General features: G+C 50.3%; 2 protein-coding genes across 4 annotated transcripts in view; one reads left to right on the top strand and one right to left on the bottom strand.

Annotated features, from left to right (window-relative positions):
• The window catches only part of C2 (complement C2), a 31360-nt gene extending 19450 nt beyond the window's left edge, over positions 1-11910 (bottom strand). The window contains exons 1-2 of one of the 3 annotated variants that reach the window (XM_052744237.1): positions 11594-11910; positions 3161-3359 (exon numbers count right to left, since the gene is read on the bottom strand). The gene's annotated coding sequence lies outside the window, so the exon portion shown is untranslated. Of the gene's footprint in view, positions 1-3160; positions 3914-10758; positions 10894-11593 lie in introns of those variants that run through there. The other 2 variants (XM_052744238.1, XM_052744236.1) reach the window with 2 other exon arrangements.
• Zbtb12 (zinc finger and BTB domain containing 12) lies at positions 10963-14080 on the top strand. The gene is given in 3 exon segments (XM_052744239.1): positions 10963-11467; positions 11935-12455; positions 12457-14080. Coding segments are annotated over 2 exon segments (1380 nt in total). The 5' UTR covers positions 10963-11467; positions 11935-11954; the 3' UTR covers positions 13336-14080.
• The last annotated feature ends 857 nt before the right edge of the window (positions 14081-14937 follow it).

Here is a 14937-nt window from a genome sequence, read left to right as displayed (position 1 = left end):
TTGCACGTTTGAGACCAGCTTAAGCTACTTGGTACTCCAGTCCAAAAAAGGAGAAGCCTCCCATAGTATCTGAAAGGGTGATGTGCTGAGTTTGGGTTCACTCGCACACGACCAACACCTGATGCATGTGGACAGTGGAATACCACACGGCTTCTCAAATCCTGAGGTGCATCTGTGTAGAGCAGAATAACTCAAGACAGATAAAATATAGACACTAGATGACCTAGACGGTATGTATGGGACACTGACATTCAGAAAAGGAAAAAAACCAGCCTGGGAGATGGTAACTTTTCCTTTAGTTTGCTGTTGGTTTTGGTTGTCACTGGTGATGGTAGTTTTGTGGTACTGGGGATCTGGCGTAGGGCTTTGTACACGCTAGGCAAGTACTTATCTCTGAGCTCTACCCCAGCCTCACACATGCTCTGTAAATGGGCAGAACTTTTCTGGGAACTGAATAGAAGAGTCACCTCGAGGAGAACTGGGGCTGGAAATGGGCTGAGGAGGGGGAGTTACAGGAGTCTCCTGTCTTTTTGGCTCTGGTGTTTGTATGAGACAAGGTCTCCCATAACCCATGTTGGACCCAAATTCTCTACGTAGCCCTGAGTGCTGGGATTACAGGCAGGTACCACCATGCCTGATGTACATGACCCGGGGTGGGACCCAGGACTTCCTAGGCCAGTGCTCTACCAACCGCATCCTCAATCCTATGTAAACATCTTGTTGGTTTGTTTTTGTTTTTGAAATGAGGTCTCTCTTTGTAGTCCTGGATGGTCTAGAACTTGCTGTAGAGACCAGGCTGGTCTCTAACTCACAGAGCTCTGTCTCCTGAAAACTAGAATTAAAGGCATCAGCCACCATGCCCAGCTAGTGTATTGTTTTGGCTTTGAGATTTATTTTTTGTTGGATGGGCCTGGTGGCGCACGCCTTTAGTCCCAGCACAGACAGAGACAGGGGGATCGCTGTGAGTTCAAGGCCAGCCTGGTCTACAAAGTGAGTTCCAGGACAGGCTCCAAAGCTACAAAGAATCCCGGCCTCAAAAAACCAAACCAAAACAGAACAAAAAGAACCAGGGAAGGGCAAGGGGACACATGCTTTTCGTCACAGGGAAGACAGAGCTCTGTGAGTTCAAATCCAGCCGGGTCTACATAGGGACAGTAGGACTGAGGAGTTCAGGTGATAGTGAACCACCGGAGGCCCGGCAGAGGTTGGTGTGGGGTCTAACGGGGATGTATGAACTGGTTATCAGGGCACCCAGCGTGGGAGTCAAGCAGGCTGCTTATCAGTTCTCCCAGTACCTGCCTTCCAGGCACATGACAGAATCAAATGTCTGAGCCTTGCTCAAGTTCGTCCCAGCCAAGTGGCTTTAGATGACAGCAGGGAGCTGTGGTCCAACACATCGTCTATTGTTACTTCTAAGCAGGAGTCCTCCATCAGCTGAATGAGACAACTTACACGGTGATTCCCGCACTCAGGAGACAGAGGCAGGAGGACTGCATAAATTCCAAGCCAATCTAACCTACATTTACCAGGCCAGTCAGCACTACATAGTGAGACCCTGTCTCAAACAAACAAACAAAAATGTGCTGGATTGCCAGTGTAATGTTCCCAGAGGCCTCTCCTCCTCCCCCTTCCTTCTTTATTACTCAGTCAGGAGATGAACAGGGCTTCCTGTGTTACCCAGCCCTCCACCACTGAGCCACAACTACTAATGTGTTTGTTCACATATTGGTTGTTTGAGACTGGGGCTCAAGACATCGGGCAGCAGGATATAAGCCGAAGAAAGCCTTCAATGCCTCCTCCTCCTGCCTGAGGCCCCCAAGTGCTGGAATTGCACACACGGTCCATCAGGCCTAGTGTGTATGTGCGTGTAAAATTTTTTAAAAGTTACTTCTTTAGATGAGATCTCCTGGGTAAACTGGGGGTGAGGGGGTTGCCTAGGAGGAAGGGGATGGGGGATGGGAACATGAGATCGGGATGGTCGAGTTGGGGGAGAGATGGAGAGGGAGAGCAATGAAAGACATATCTTGATAGAGGGGGCCATTATGAGATTAGGGAGAAACCTGGTGCCAGGAAAACTCCCAGGAATCCACAAGGATGATGCCAGCTAAGACTCCTAGTAATAGTGGGGAGGGTGTCTGAACTGGCCTTCTCCTGCAATCAGATTGGTGAATACCCTAATTGTCATCAGAGAGCCTTTATCCAGTAACTAATGGAAGCAGATGCAGAGATCCACAGCCAAGCACTGGGATGAGCTCCAGGAGTCCAGTTGAAGAGAGGGAGGAGAGATTATATAAGCCAGAGGGTGTCAAGATCATGACGGGGAAACCCACAGAGACGACTGACCCGAGCTCATTGGAGCTCATGGACTCCAGACTAACCACTAGGAGCCTGCATGGGACCAACCTAGGCCTCTGCGTGTGGGTGACAGTTGTGTAGCTTGGTTTGTTTGTGGGGCCCCTGCAGTGGGACCAGGATCTGTCCCAGGGCACATGAGCTGGCTCTTCGGAACCTTTTCCCTGTGGGGGAGGAGCTTGGTCCTGCCTCAACTTGGTATGCCATGCTTTGTTGACTCCCATGGGAGGCCTGCGCCTTTCTGAGGAGTGGATGAGGGGGGAAGAGGGGGTAAGAAGGAAGTGGGGGGAGGGAACAGGAGGAGAGGAGGGAGGGGACACTGTGGTTGGTATGTAAAACAAATTAAAACTTTTAATAATAAAAAGTTATTTCTGGGGCTGGAGAGATGGCTCAGAGGTTAAGAGCACTGGCTGCTCTTCCAGAGGTCCTGAGTTCAATTTCCAGCATCCACATGGTGGCTCACAACCATCTGTAATGAGATCTGGTGCCCTCTTCTGGAGAGCAGGGGTACATGCAGACAGAACACTGTGTACATAATACATAAATAAATAAACAAATCTTAAAAAAAAAGTTATTTCTTTTATTTGTGGGTTATAATTACATCTCTTCTCCCTCCAAACCCTGTTCTGTGCTCCTCCATCTTCCTTGCTCGCTTTCAAACTCACGGTCTCTTTTCCCATTAGTGGTTATTACACACATACAACAGATATATGCGTGTGTGCTGTGTATACACATACATGTATATACCACATACACACCTAAACGCTTAAGTACAACCTGCTCAGTCTTTACACTGTTACCTGCATACCTGTTTTCAGTGTGACCATTTGGTATTGGATGACCGATTGATGCGCTCTTCCCCGGGAAAGACTATTTCTCCTGTGGCTTTCTGTGTAGGGTTGAGGCTCATGGGCTTCCTCCCAGCCGCTTTGGTCTGTCATCCTTGTTCAGCTCATGTTTAGGCGGTCATGTTGGCGAGACGTCAATGGGTGTAGCATCTGACATTCCTAGAAAACACAACCTCGTAGCAGGTTCACTGGCCCTCTGGTCTACACTCCTCATGCCTTCTTCTCAGTGTTCCCTGAGCCTAGTGCAGCTTGCAGTATACATGCATCCATTGGGAGCGGGCGCCATAAATCTGCATTTTGATTGGTTGTGGCCTCTGTAATGGCCTCTGTCTGTTGCAAAGAGAACTTTCCTTGATGAGGGGTGAGGACTACAGTTATCTGTGGGCACAAGGACGATATTTAGATGAAGTTAGGGGCTGTGCTGGCTTTGTAAGGTGATCATAGGTTCTCCTATGTAAGGTGATCATGACTTCACGAGCTGTGGATAGTTGGCCAGGCCACCACTACTAGGCATGATTTCCCTCTCATTGAGTGGGCATCGGGCCTGACTTCAATACCATCTTCTTTTTGTTACATTTACTTATTTTTTGTATTTATTTATTTATTAAAGATTTATTTATTATGTATACAGTATTCTAACTGCATGTATGCCTGCAGGCCAGAAGAGGGCAGCAGATCTCATTACAGATGGTTGTGAGCCACTATGTGGATGCTGGGAATTGAACTCAGAACCTTTGGAAGAACAGCCAGTGCTCTTAACCGCTGAGCCATCTCTCCAGCCCTTGTATTTATTTATTTATTTATGTATTTATTTATGTATTTATTTATGTATGTATGTATTTATTTATTTATTTATTTATTTATTGGGAGCACATACCATGATGTGCATGTGGAGGTCACAGGACTTGTGGAAATTTGTTCTCTCCTTCCCCCATATGGATCCCAGGGTTTGAACTCAGGCTGAATGTCAAGTGCCTTTACCCAACAAGCCTTCTCCATAGCCCTAGTAATCTTGTGTAATGATTTTTTTTTTTTTTTTTTTTTTTTTTTGGTTTTTTGAGACAGGGTTTCTCTGTGTAGCTTTGGAGCCTATCCTGGATCTTGCTCCTGGATCTTGCTCTGTAGACCAGGCTAGCCTCAAACTCACAGAGATCCACCTGGCTCTGCCTCTAGAGTGCTGGGATTAAAGGTGTGTGCCACCACCGCCTGGCCAGTGCCCTTAACATTTAACTGCTGATCCATCTATCCAGCTAAAACACTGTTATCGTGTGTGTGTGTGTGTGTGTGTGTGTGTGTGTGTGTGTGTGTGTGTGTGTGTGTGTGTTGCGGGGGTATGTGCACCATGGCAGGAGAAGGGAGGTCAACTTCCAGGAGATTGGTTCTCTCCTCCCACCAACCGCTCTTCCTGAGCCATATCCTAGCATCCTCTTTGAATGAAGCCATTTTGGACCTGGATCTCTCGACTCACTGTAATGACCAGTGTCATATTCACCACTGACTCAACAGAGGGTATCAGCAGAATACAGCTGCTGTGGTGAAGCACTGAGACCATCATGACTGCTTCTGCTGCATTACTACTTAGCCATGCTGGCTGGTCTAGGCAGTGCCTATCAGCAGAGGGTAGCCCCAGAGCACCACGTATGTTAGGGAAGCGTGGGTGGAAAGGGAGCCCCATTGATGTAGAACACGATGGAAAACATTCCCTACCACAAGCATGAAAGAAATCAATTCAGTGGTGTTTTAGACAAGGAGTCATTTGACTAGAGGAACATTTCAGAAGTAGGATTCAGGGATGAGGGTGAGGGGCTGGGAGACATCCGAGAAGACACCAGGGCCGACAGCAGCCACAGACACAGTGAGAAGGACCAGACCCATGCTGAGGCATCTACCCTGCCACTGTGAGACTCTAATGTCGCACTGTCCTTTGGTCACCTGATCCTTGGTGGGCATCCTCTGCAAATGTGTCTTACAGGGGCTGGAGAGATGGCTCAGAGGTTAAGAGCACTGGCTACTCTTCCAGAGGTCCTGAGTTCAATTCCCAGCAACCACATGGTGGCTCACAACCATCTGTAAAGAGATCTGGTGCCCTCTTCTGGCCTGCAGGGATACATGCTGTATACATAATAAATAAATAAATATTTTTAAAAAAATGTGTCTTACTGTCCTCATCCCACGTGCTTCAGCTCAGTGTTGGCACACAGGAGGTGAACGTGAAGTTGATAGACAGCATGTCTGGTCTACCCATCTTAAGCTTGTAGTCTGAGATGAAGCCCTCATTACCCAAACCCACATTTCCAGAGATGAGAAAGACAGGATATTAAACTTTACAGGCCTGGTTTGGTGACATCTTTGATCGCAGCACTCGGGAGGCAGAGGCAGGAGAATCTCTGAGCCTGGTCTATATAGCTTATTCCAGGACAGCCAGGACTACATGGAGAGAATCTGTCTTAAAAACCAAACAAATAAATAAACTTTACAAACTCTCATTTTAAAAAACATTTTATTTTTAGCCGGGCGGTGGTGGTGCACGCCTGTAATCCCAGCACTCAGGAGGCAGAGGCAGGTGGATCTCTGTGAGTTCAAGGCCAGCCTGGTCTACGGAGCTAGTCCAGGACAGGTTCCAAAGCTACACAGAGAAACTCTGTCTCAAAAAACAAAACAAACAAACAACCACCAAAATCAAACAAACTACAACAACAACAAAAAACCCAACATTTTATTTTATTTATAAATTTTCTTTATTTTTATTTTATATGCATTATTGTTTCTGCCTGTATGTTTGTCTGTGTGAGGGTGTCAAATCCTGGAGTGACAGACAGTTGTGAGCTGCCATGTGGGTACTGGGAATTGAACCCGGGTCCTCTGGAAGAGCAGTCGGTGTTCTTAACCGCTGAGCCATCTCCAGCCCCAACATTTTATTTTTAATTACATGTATATGTGTGTGGGAGGGAGTGTAATGTGCATGTGAGTACAGGTACCTGCAGAGGCCAGAAGAGGGCGCTGGAGCTGCAGTTATGGTCAATGATGAGCTCCCCCACACAGGTGCTAAGAAAGGAATACCAGTCCTTTTCAACACTGAACCTACTCCAGTCCCCAGACTTTCCTTCTTTTGTATGTCTGCTTTGAGACAGGGTCTCTACACAGCCCTGGCTGCTCTAGAACTCACTATGTAGACTAAGCTGTCCTCAGACTCACAGAGATCTGCCTCTTGCTCCCAAGCACTGAGATTAAAGGTGTGGGCCACCACGCCCCCTCCAAACTCTCATACTTTGTGTGTGTGTGTGTAGGGGGGAATTTCAAGACAGGGTTTCTCTGTGTAGAACTGGCTGTTCTTGAACTCTCTCTGTAGACCAGGCTGGCTTTGAACTCAGAGATCTGCTTGCCTCTGCCTTCTGAGTGCTGGGATTAAAGGCGTGCGCCACCACCGTCCTTCTTAACAGTTTTTCCTATTACTGCTCAGTGAAATATAAACTCTTCCTTTTTAATTTCTTCCTTCCTTTCTTACTGTAGCAGTGTTCTGCCTGCATGTGTCCCTGCCGGCCAGAAGAGGGCGCCAGATCTCGTTACAGATGGTTGTGAGCCACCATGTGGGTGCTGGGAACTGAACTCAGGACCTCTGGAAGAGCAGTCAGTGCTCTTAACCTCTGAGCCATCTCTCTAGCCCCTTTTTAATTTCTTAAAGATTTGTTTTATTTTATGTGTATAAGTATTTTGTTTGGTGTGTGTGTGTGTGTGTGTGTGTGTGTGTGTGTGTGTGTGTGGTGTGTGTGTGACCTGGTGCCTGTAGATGTCAGAAGAGGGTGTTAGATCTTCTGGAACTGGACTTAAGAATGGTTGTGAGCCAACGTGTGGGTTCTGGGAAATGCACTGGGGTCCTCTGTGAGGACAAGTGCTCTCAACAGCTGAGCCACCTCTCCAGACCCATGTGTGATTCTTTTGAGAAGTTTGGTAAGGAAAAGATGAGATAGAAAAACAGAAATTTTAAATTAAAATTATTTTAAAGTGTCATAGTTGCTGGGTGGTGATGGGGCACGCCTTTAATCACGGCGTTTAGGAGGCAGAAACAGGCAGATCTCTGAGTTTGAGGCTAGCCTCGTCTACAGAGCAAGTTCAAGGACAGTCAGAGCTACACAGAGAAACCTTGTAATGAAAAAAAAAAAGAAGAAGAAAAAAACAGAAAAGAAAGAAAATGTCACAGTCTATTTCCCATGAACCAAAGAGAAAGGGCGTCACCACAGATCCTTTGTCTATCCGGTGTTTGTGAGGCTCCCCAGAACCTTTTACAGCCTGGTGAGCACTCAGGGCCTTCAGTTCAAAGATAAAGACACCCTGATTCAGAGAATGAAGTAATTTGCCCCAGGGCTTTCTCTCGTGCAGTAGACGGTGAATATGGCTTTAAACAAGGTGTACCAGACACAACGGAAAATCAAAGACCACGGCTAACGCACCGCTTCGCTCCACCGCTCTCTGCGGCTTCTCCGGAAACAGCATCCCTTGGGTTTGGGTATTCGGTTCAAGTCAGGAATGAACTTTGGGCGGATGCTGGACCAGCTGACAGTGAATGACTTCAACAGCCAGTCATTTATTGCCTGACTTTTGTTTGCAAAAAACAGTCCCTAACGTAATTCCTATAATCAAGAAGTTACAGTCTTTGGGGGGGGGGGGGGGCAGATATTGAACACATTAGGTTGCGAGCAGTTTCATGTCCTCAGAATTGAGAAGTTTCCCGGAGGTGTAATAAACAAACATACTCTGCAGGCAACAGTGGCATCTTCCCAAGGACCTTGGTAGTTTGGAAAGCCACTGTGGGTATTTGGGGTGCACAGAAGCACTGGGGTGGGGCTAGCCTTTAAGACGTGCCGGTGGCCATGTCAGAGGAGCAGCATGTGGCAATTAAAGTTCTGGTGTCTCCCCACCAGGAGGAAAATCCCGGATGGATGATTCTTGGATAGGCAAGGCCCTGAGGCCACAGACTGCAGAATGTGTTTTACTTCTGCTGTGCCTTTACATGTTTGCTGCTGCCATCCTTCTCTAGTGTCTGGCATGGTGTGAATGGGTGTGGGAGATCCACACTGCCTGTAATGAAGTGTGTTTATCTCATGGATACATCCTGTTCTACTGGGCATTTTTATGTTGTTCGATATTCTAAAAGTCTTATAATAAAGAAAAACCCAGGTCCAAATATCGGGGTAAATGCTGAAAGATCAGAGAGTCAAAGGAACAAGCCACTGCCACGTCTCACCTCACCAACTCCATGAATCCTGTAACTGAATGTCTCTGAGTCCTTAGCCAAAAGGGGTCCAGCTGGAAAGGGCTTCCTCTAAAAAAGCCTAGCCAAAAGGCCTCTAGCCGAAAGGGTTTCTCAGCCGAAAAGGCTGTTAGTTCCTGTTTCCTCAAGCCTTATATACCCTTCTCCACCCAGCCATCACTTTTTTCCTAGTGCTGGGATTAAAGTCGTGTGACTTCCAAGTACTGGGATTAAAGGTGTGTGCCACCACTGCCTGGCTCTGTTTCTCTCCTAGACTGAATCAATCTCATGTAGTCCAGGGTGGCTTTCAACTCACAGAGATCCAGATGGATCTCTGCCTCCCGAGTGCTAGGATTAAGGGTGTGTGCCACCACTGCCTGGCCTCTATGTTTAATCTAGTGTCTTGTTCTGTTCTCTGATCTTCAGGCAAATTTTATAGGGTACACAATATATCACCACATTTTTACCCATAGATTATTATGAAGATGATTCCTTCCTAATTTGTACTGTCTGATTCATAATAATAATGTTAGTTTATAGAGTTTTGATGATTAAAAAATAAAATGAAGTGTCACACAGCTAGAAAACATGAGTTTCTGTTGAGGAGCCGTGTAGAGATGGCTTAGGTAATGATTAAGAAAAACAATTGAGTCCCAGTAGCCCAGCTAGTTTAAATTCTTCTACTCTTAATGTTGGGAGAGGTGTTCACAGGTTTTGGTGCATCATAACTGAAACAAAGCTTCAAAAATAACTTAAAGTTAGTCTAAGATGTTTTTATTAAATAGCTTTGAGGTGAAAAACCCAAGAAGAGAATCTAAAGTTTTAGAAAGGCACAGAGTTGAGTGAGGAACTCTTTAAGATCAGGGAACAAGAACAAAACAGCCCAGTTATCATTAGCTGACGTGCCTTTCTTGCTGAGATTGGTTGATGACCAAAGGTGATTGATTCCTTATACCCATTTCTACCCTCAATCTTCCAATATAAAAAACTATTGATAAGTTATGTACCTTAAAGATTTAAAGTAGAGCTGACAGATTCATTTTCATATATAAAAGTTTAGATTTGTGATTACTTTAAGATTCCTTATAACTCCAGGTGTGGTGGCGCACGCCTTTAATCCCAGCACTCTGGAGGCAGAGGCAGGCGGATATCTGTGAGTTCAAGGCCAGCCTGGTCTACAGAGTGAGTTCCAGGACAGCCAAAGATACACAGACAAACCCTGTCTCGAAAAACCAAAAAAAAAAAAAAAAAAAAAAAAAATTCCTTATAAGATTATCTTTCAAGATAAGTAATAAAAATGATTGGTTCTTTTTTTGTAACCGCAAAACGCAGCCTGCCAGTAAAAGAGTATCTTACTTGTTTACACACTATTAATCTATAACAAGTTGCTTGGGTATGAATGTACGTGGGTTTTTGGGATAATTTGTTTTTCACCTGTAATACATAAAATGTTTAATCATGTAAGGGATGTGGAAAACATGCTGTTTTTTTTGTTTGTTTGTTTTTTCCCAGAGCTGAGGACCGAACCCAGGGCCTTGTGCTTGCTGGGCAAGCGCTCTACCACTGAGCTAAATCCCCAACCGCATGGTTTTTATTTGTATCCATTGTAATCATTCACTTGAAAAACAGACTGTAACCACATTGTAATCTGTATATTGCCTGAAAGATTTTGCAGGGATATATGAGCTGTAAGTGAAATAATAGAGTTAAAATGGGCTAGAAGGAAAACATCAAGAATAAAGAGAGTTAGAAGGAAATCATCACGAAAATAGAGAATGCAAAAGAAGAATTAAAAAAGGGTCTGAAGGAAACCATCAAGAGAGTGTGTGAGTGTCTTTTCCCTTATCCCTCTCAGATAAAAGTTACAGGAACGCAACTGAGTTTGGGAGCGACAATGAAAGCCAAGTGCAGAGCAGAGGGGGCGTCTGGGGCCGGGGAGTATCTCCCTGGAGGAGAGGCTGTGGAACGGAAGGGATGTGTGCAGGGAAAGAGTAAAGATGGTACACTGGTAGCAATATAAATAATTGCATAATATGCAGGATTAGTCCAGGGTTAATTACACGGTGGAGGTGCATCAATCTCCCACAGTACGAATGGAGGCCTTGGCAAGAAGTTGGAATGGATGAAATAGAAGGGGGATGAGTTTAAGTAACTGTTCTGAAGCGAGGCAAGCTGGGAGCGCTGGCTTTGTGGAAAGTGAAATTTACGCTTTAGATCAGGAGGACTCCAGGAGACACTAGCTTCAAAAGACTCGGACAAGTCTGGAAGTGTGGCCAGAGGAACTGTGCACACACCCAGCGGAGGACGCACCCGTGGGCAGCCGCGATCCACGGCTCGGCAGGCCACCAGCAGGTCGGAGGCCCTGGGAGGTGCCGGCTGGGCACAGCTGGGCGGGCGGGAGCGACGCCTGGCTCTGGAGCAGGTGGCCGCGCAGACTGCGCAGCTCCCGGGGAGCGCGCGCGCTGGGGGGGGCGCGGGGCGGGCGGGGCGAGCGGGGGCGCGCCGGGGCGCGGGGGGGGGGGTGTGTGTGCTGCTCTGGGAGCCGGGGGCGGGCCGAGCGCGCGGGCCTTGGCACGCACGCGCAGATGGGCCGCGGGCCCCAGAGGCTGAGAGGAGGGGGAGCGTGAAGGGGGGGGGGGTTGTGTGGAGCGTATTTCCGCTCTGGCGGACAAATAATCCTGGCCAAAGGGGAGGCACGACTGTCCAGCCCTTTAACCGCGTGGGGGTGCCGGGGAGGAAAGGAGGGGGTCGGAGAGGGGGAGCCCTGCTCCTTTAATTCCCTCCCCTCTTCCTCCTCCCCGAGTCCTCGCGGACGCTGCGCGGCGCGCGGGGCCTCGGCACACTCGGCAAAACTGCCCCCGCCCCTCCCCCTCCCGCCCACGCGGAGCCGGCCCGCGCGCGCGCCCCGTGCACCCCCGCGCCTGCGCGCTGCCCAGGCCCTGCCCGAGTGTGGGGGGAGCCGTTGGCCCCGGGGGGGTGGGGGACCAAGGGGGAAAATCAGCACGCGGAGCCGGGCCAGGTGAGAGGAGCGTGCACCCAGGGTCGTGAGTCGGGGGGGGGGGGCGTGCCACGGCGGTCTGCGCGTGGGAGGGGGGCGTGCACGACCTGTCCGGGCGGCGGGAGGACGTGAAAAGGGGGGACTCACGGCAGCGCGGCCCGGGCTAGAGGCGAGGCGGGTGAGGAGAGCCTGCGAGTGGGGGCCACCCAGAGGCGCAGTCCCCGGATTTTTATTTTTTTTTCTTCTTACCCCCACCCACTCCTTTCTCCATTCTCCCATGGGCGCGCGGGCCGCGGGACTGGGGGGTGTGGACGCCGCTGCCCCGCCCCCGGGAACCACGCCTCCCTCCTCCGAGGGACCGCGCCTCCTCGGAATTGGGGAAACTGAGGGAGGCACGCCGAGGCCGGGGAGGTGGGGATGAGGGGTCTGGAGCCTTGGCTCGCGACAGCCGGAGACCTTTGTCTCTGACCGGTTTCCTTCCCACCCAGGGCAGTCCACTCCCGCCACAATGGCCTCTGGGGTGGAAGTCTTGCGTTTCCAGCTGCCTGGCCACGAGGCCGCTACGTTGCGGAACATGAACCAGCTCCGTGCGGAGGAGCGGTTCTGCGATGTGACCATCGTGGCCGACAGCCTCAAATTCCGTGGCCACAAGGTCATCCTGGCCGCCTGCTCACCGTTCCTCCGGGACCAGTTCTTGCTGAACCCCAGCTCGGAGCTGCAGGTCTCCCTGATGCACAGCGCACGCATTGTGGCGGACCTGCTCCTCTCGTGCTACACGGGCGCCCTGGAGTTCGCGGTCAGGGACATCGTGAACTACCTGACGGCTGCCTCCTACCTGCAAATGGAGCACGTGGTGGAGAAATGCCGGAACGCCCTCAGCCAGTTCATTGAGCCCAAAATAGGCCTCAAAGAGGATGGGGTCAGCGAGGCTAGCCTCGTGAGCAGTGTCAGTGCCACCAAGTCCCTCCTCCCTCCAGCCAGGACCCCAAAGCCAGCCCCCAAACCTCCACCCCCCGCCTCCTCTGCCTCCTCCGCTCCTGCGACCCGTGAAGCTGGAGTTTCCTCTGGATGAGGACCTAGAGCTGAAGGCGGAGGACGAGGACGAGGATGAGGATGAGGATGTTTCTGACATCTGCATTGTCAAGGTGGAGTCGGCGCTCGAAGTGGCACACAGGCTCAAACCCCCTGGAGGCCTAGCAGGGGGTCTGGGTATTGGGGCCTCTGTGAGCAGCCACTTGGGGGAGCTGGCCCAGAGTAGCGTGGCCCCCAACACTGTAGCCCCACCGCAGGGTGTGGTGAAGGCCTGCTACAGCCTGTCTGAGGACGCCGAAGGGGAGGGCCTGTTGTTGATCCCAGGAGGCCGGGCCAGTGTGGGGGCCACCTCGGGCCTAGTGGAAGCGGCAGCGGTGGCCATGGCTGCCCGGGGGGCGGGGGGCAGTCTAGGGGCAGGGGGCAGCCGGGGACCCCTGCCTGGGGGCTTCTCAAGTGGAAACCCTTTAAAGAACATCAAATGCACCAAATGCCCGGAAGTGTTCCAGGGTGTGGAGAAGCTGGTCTTCCACATGCGCGCACAACATTTCATCTTCATGTGCCCGCGCTGTGGCAAGCAGTTCAACCACAGCAGCAACCTTAACCGCCACATGAACGTGCACCGTGGCGTCAAGTCGCACTCGTGTGGCATCTGTGGCAAGTGCTTCACGCAGAAGTCCACACTGCACGATCACCTCAACCTGCACTCGGGAGCGCGGCCCTATCGATGCTCCTACTGTGACGTGCGATTCGCCCACAAGCCAGCCATCAGGCGGCATCTCAAGGAGCAACATGGCAAAACCACCGCCGAGAACGTGCTGGAGGCAGGCGTGGCGGAGATCAACGTCCTCATCCGTTGATGGGCCAGGAGGCTGGGGGCTCCTGGGCCCGGGAGGATTGGGGGGCGGGGTTCTGGGGCAGGCACACATCTGGAGGGAGGAAGATTGGAGAGAAGACCTTGCCTCAAAGAGCAGAAGAAAAATGAAAATGGAGCCGGAGACAGGGTTGACGAGGCTGAGGGAATGTGGGGTCCCAAAGAAAGGTGTCTTTTTGTCAAGGTGCACGAACAGTGTGGAGGGAGGGAAAAGCAAAGGCTGAGAGTTTGGAGAACAGCTCTTTCCTGGCTGAAGTTGTCTGGGGGGAGATTTGGGTTCCTTGAGGTGGGGTGGGGGTGGGAACTGTGGGGGATTGGCAGGATGCAGTTTTCTTGCTCCTGTTTAGAGTAGATGACAGGGAAAGGGGAGTTGTAGGGGGAGACAGGTTTGAAGTCCCAGAAAAGGAAGGGGAGGAGGTTCTTGCATGCTGGGGAAGTGGGGCAGTAGGTCCAAGGCTCACCGAAAATGACAAAATGTCATGTGCCAGGTAAGAGAACAGGGTGGGCAGCCTGGGTAGGTGAGGGACATGGGGGTACAATAGCAAGAACAGTGGATAGTGAAGGGGTGGGGGGCAGGGCACTTAGGAAAAAGAACACAAGGAAGGCTGTTGGGGGAGGGAGAGGAGTAGAGACTTATACAGTATTTTTTAAGAAATCGTATTTTTTAGGATTTTTTCTGGAGTTTGGGGTTTTAGTTTTTCTTTGTTTTCCACAAAATAAAAAACAGAACAAAACATTTTTTTTTCTTTATATTCTGGCAACTGCATGTGTATGACTGACGACCCACCGTAGACAGCCTCTCCCCGAGCTAACAACTACGTTCCCGTGCCAAAAGGAGCCCAGCCTCAGGCAGGGACTAGGGGCATGCCAGTGAGCTCCTCTGGTCAGGAACACGCCCTCCTCCAGCTGGGCAACCTCAACACCTAGGTAGAACTCTTATCACACAAGAGATTGGCAGTCCTGGTGAGGACATGCACTGTGTGGTTTGGTACCAGTGCAAGGCACGAACTACAGGCGGCCAGTGCACCCACTGAGATGGCAGGCAGACGTCTGTGTCCAACATTTTTGTCTGGCCAACGGTTCGTGTTTTAAGGAAAGCTGAATGATCGGCTAAACTTAGGTGCGAGTGCCTGGAAGACTACAATTCCCAGAAAGCTCTGAAAAGTTCTTATCCAAAGAGAACTACAGTTCCCATAAGACTCTGAATTGGCCTCGGGCCCACTAACATAACTACCTGCCAGTCCAGTACTGTGTGTGAAACCACACCGGTAGTTCCAAACTTCGGGCAGGACGTAACGCCCAAGGGGAATGCGGCCCTGAATAGTGGTGTCGGGGCGGTGTACTTTGCCGGGTGCACCGTTCACTCTTAAGCCGTCCGCTGGACCCTGACCCCCGACTGAGAAGTGTTGGGCAAAAATGGTTACAGTCAATAGGACATGGTCACCCTTGAGGCCGCTGCGTTAGTTCGCATCTCTAGTGCACGTCGTGGCGTAATTGGCCTGGAATGCACGGAAGACATTTGCCCTCAATCTTCAGAAGGACACTGACCCAGAAGTAGAGGTGTCTTCCACGAGTCTGTCGCCCCTTC

The sequence above is a fragment of the Peromyscus californicus genome, unplaced genomic scaffold (genome assembly GCF_007827085.1).
Source record: "Peromyscus californicus insignis strain IS unplaced genomic scaffold, ASM782708v3 Scaffold_19__1_contigs__length_69161282, whole genome shotgun sequence".
NCBI lineage: Eukaryota > Metazoa > Chordata > Mammalia > Rodentia > Cricetidae > Peromyscus > Peromyscus californicus.
Note: the sequence above shows the minus strand (reverse complement) of the source record. Positions and strands in the feature narration are given on the sequence as shown.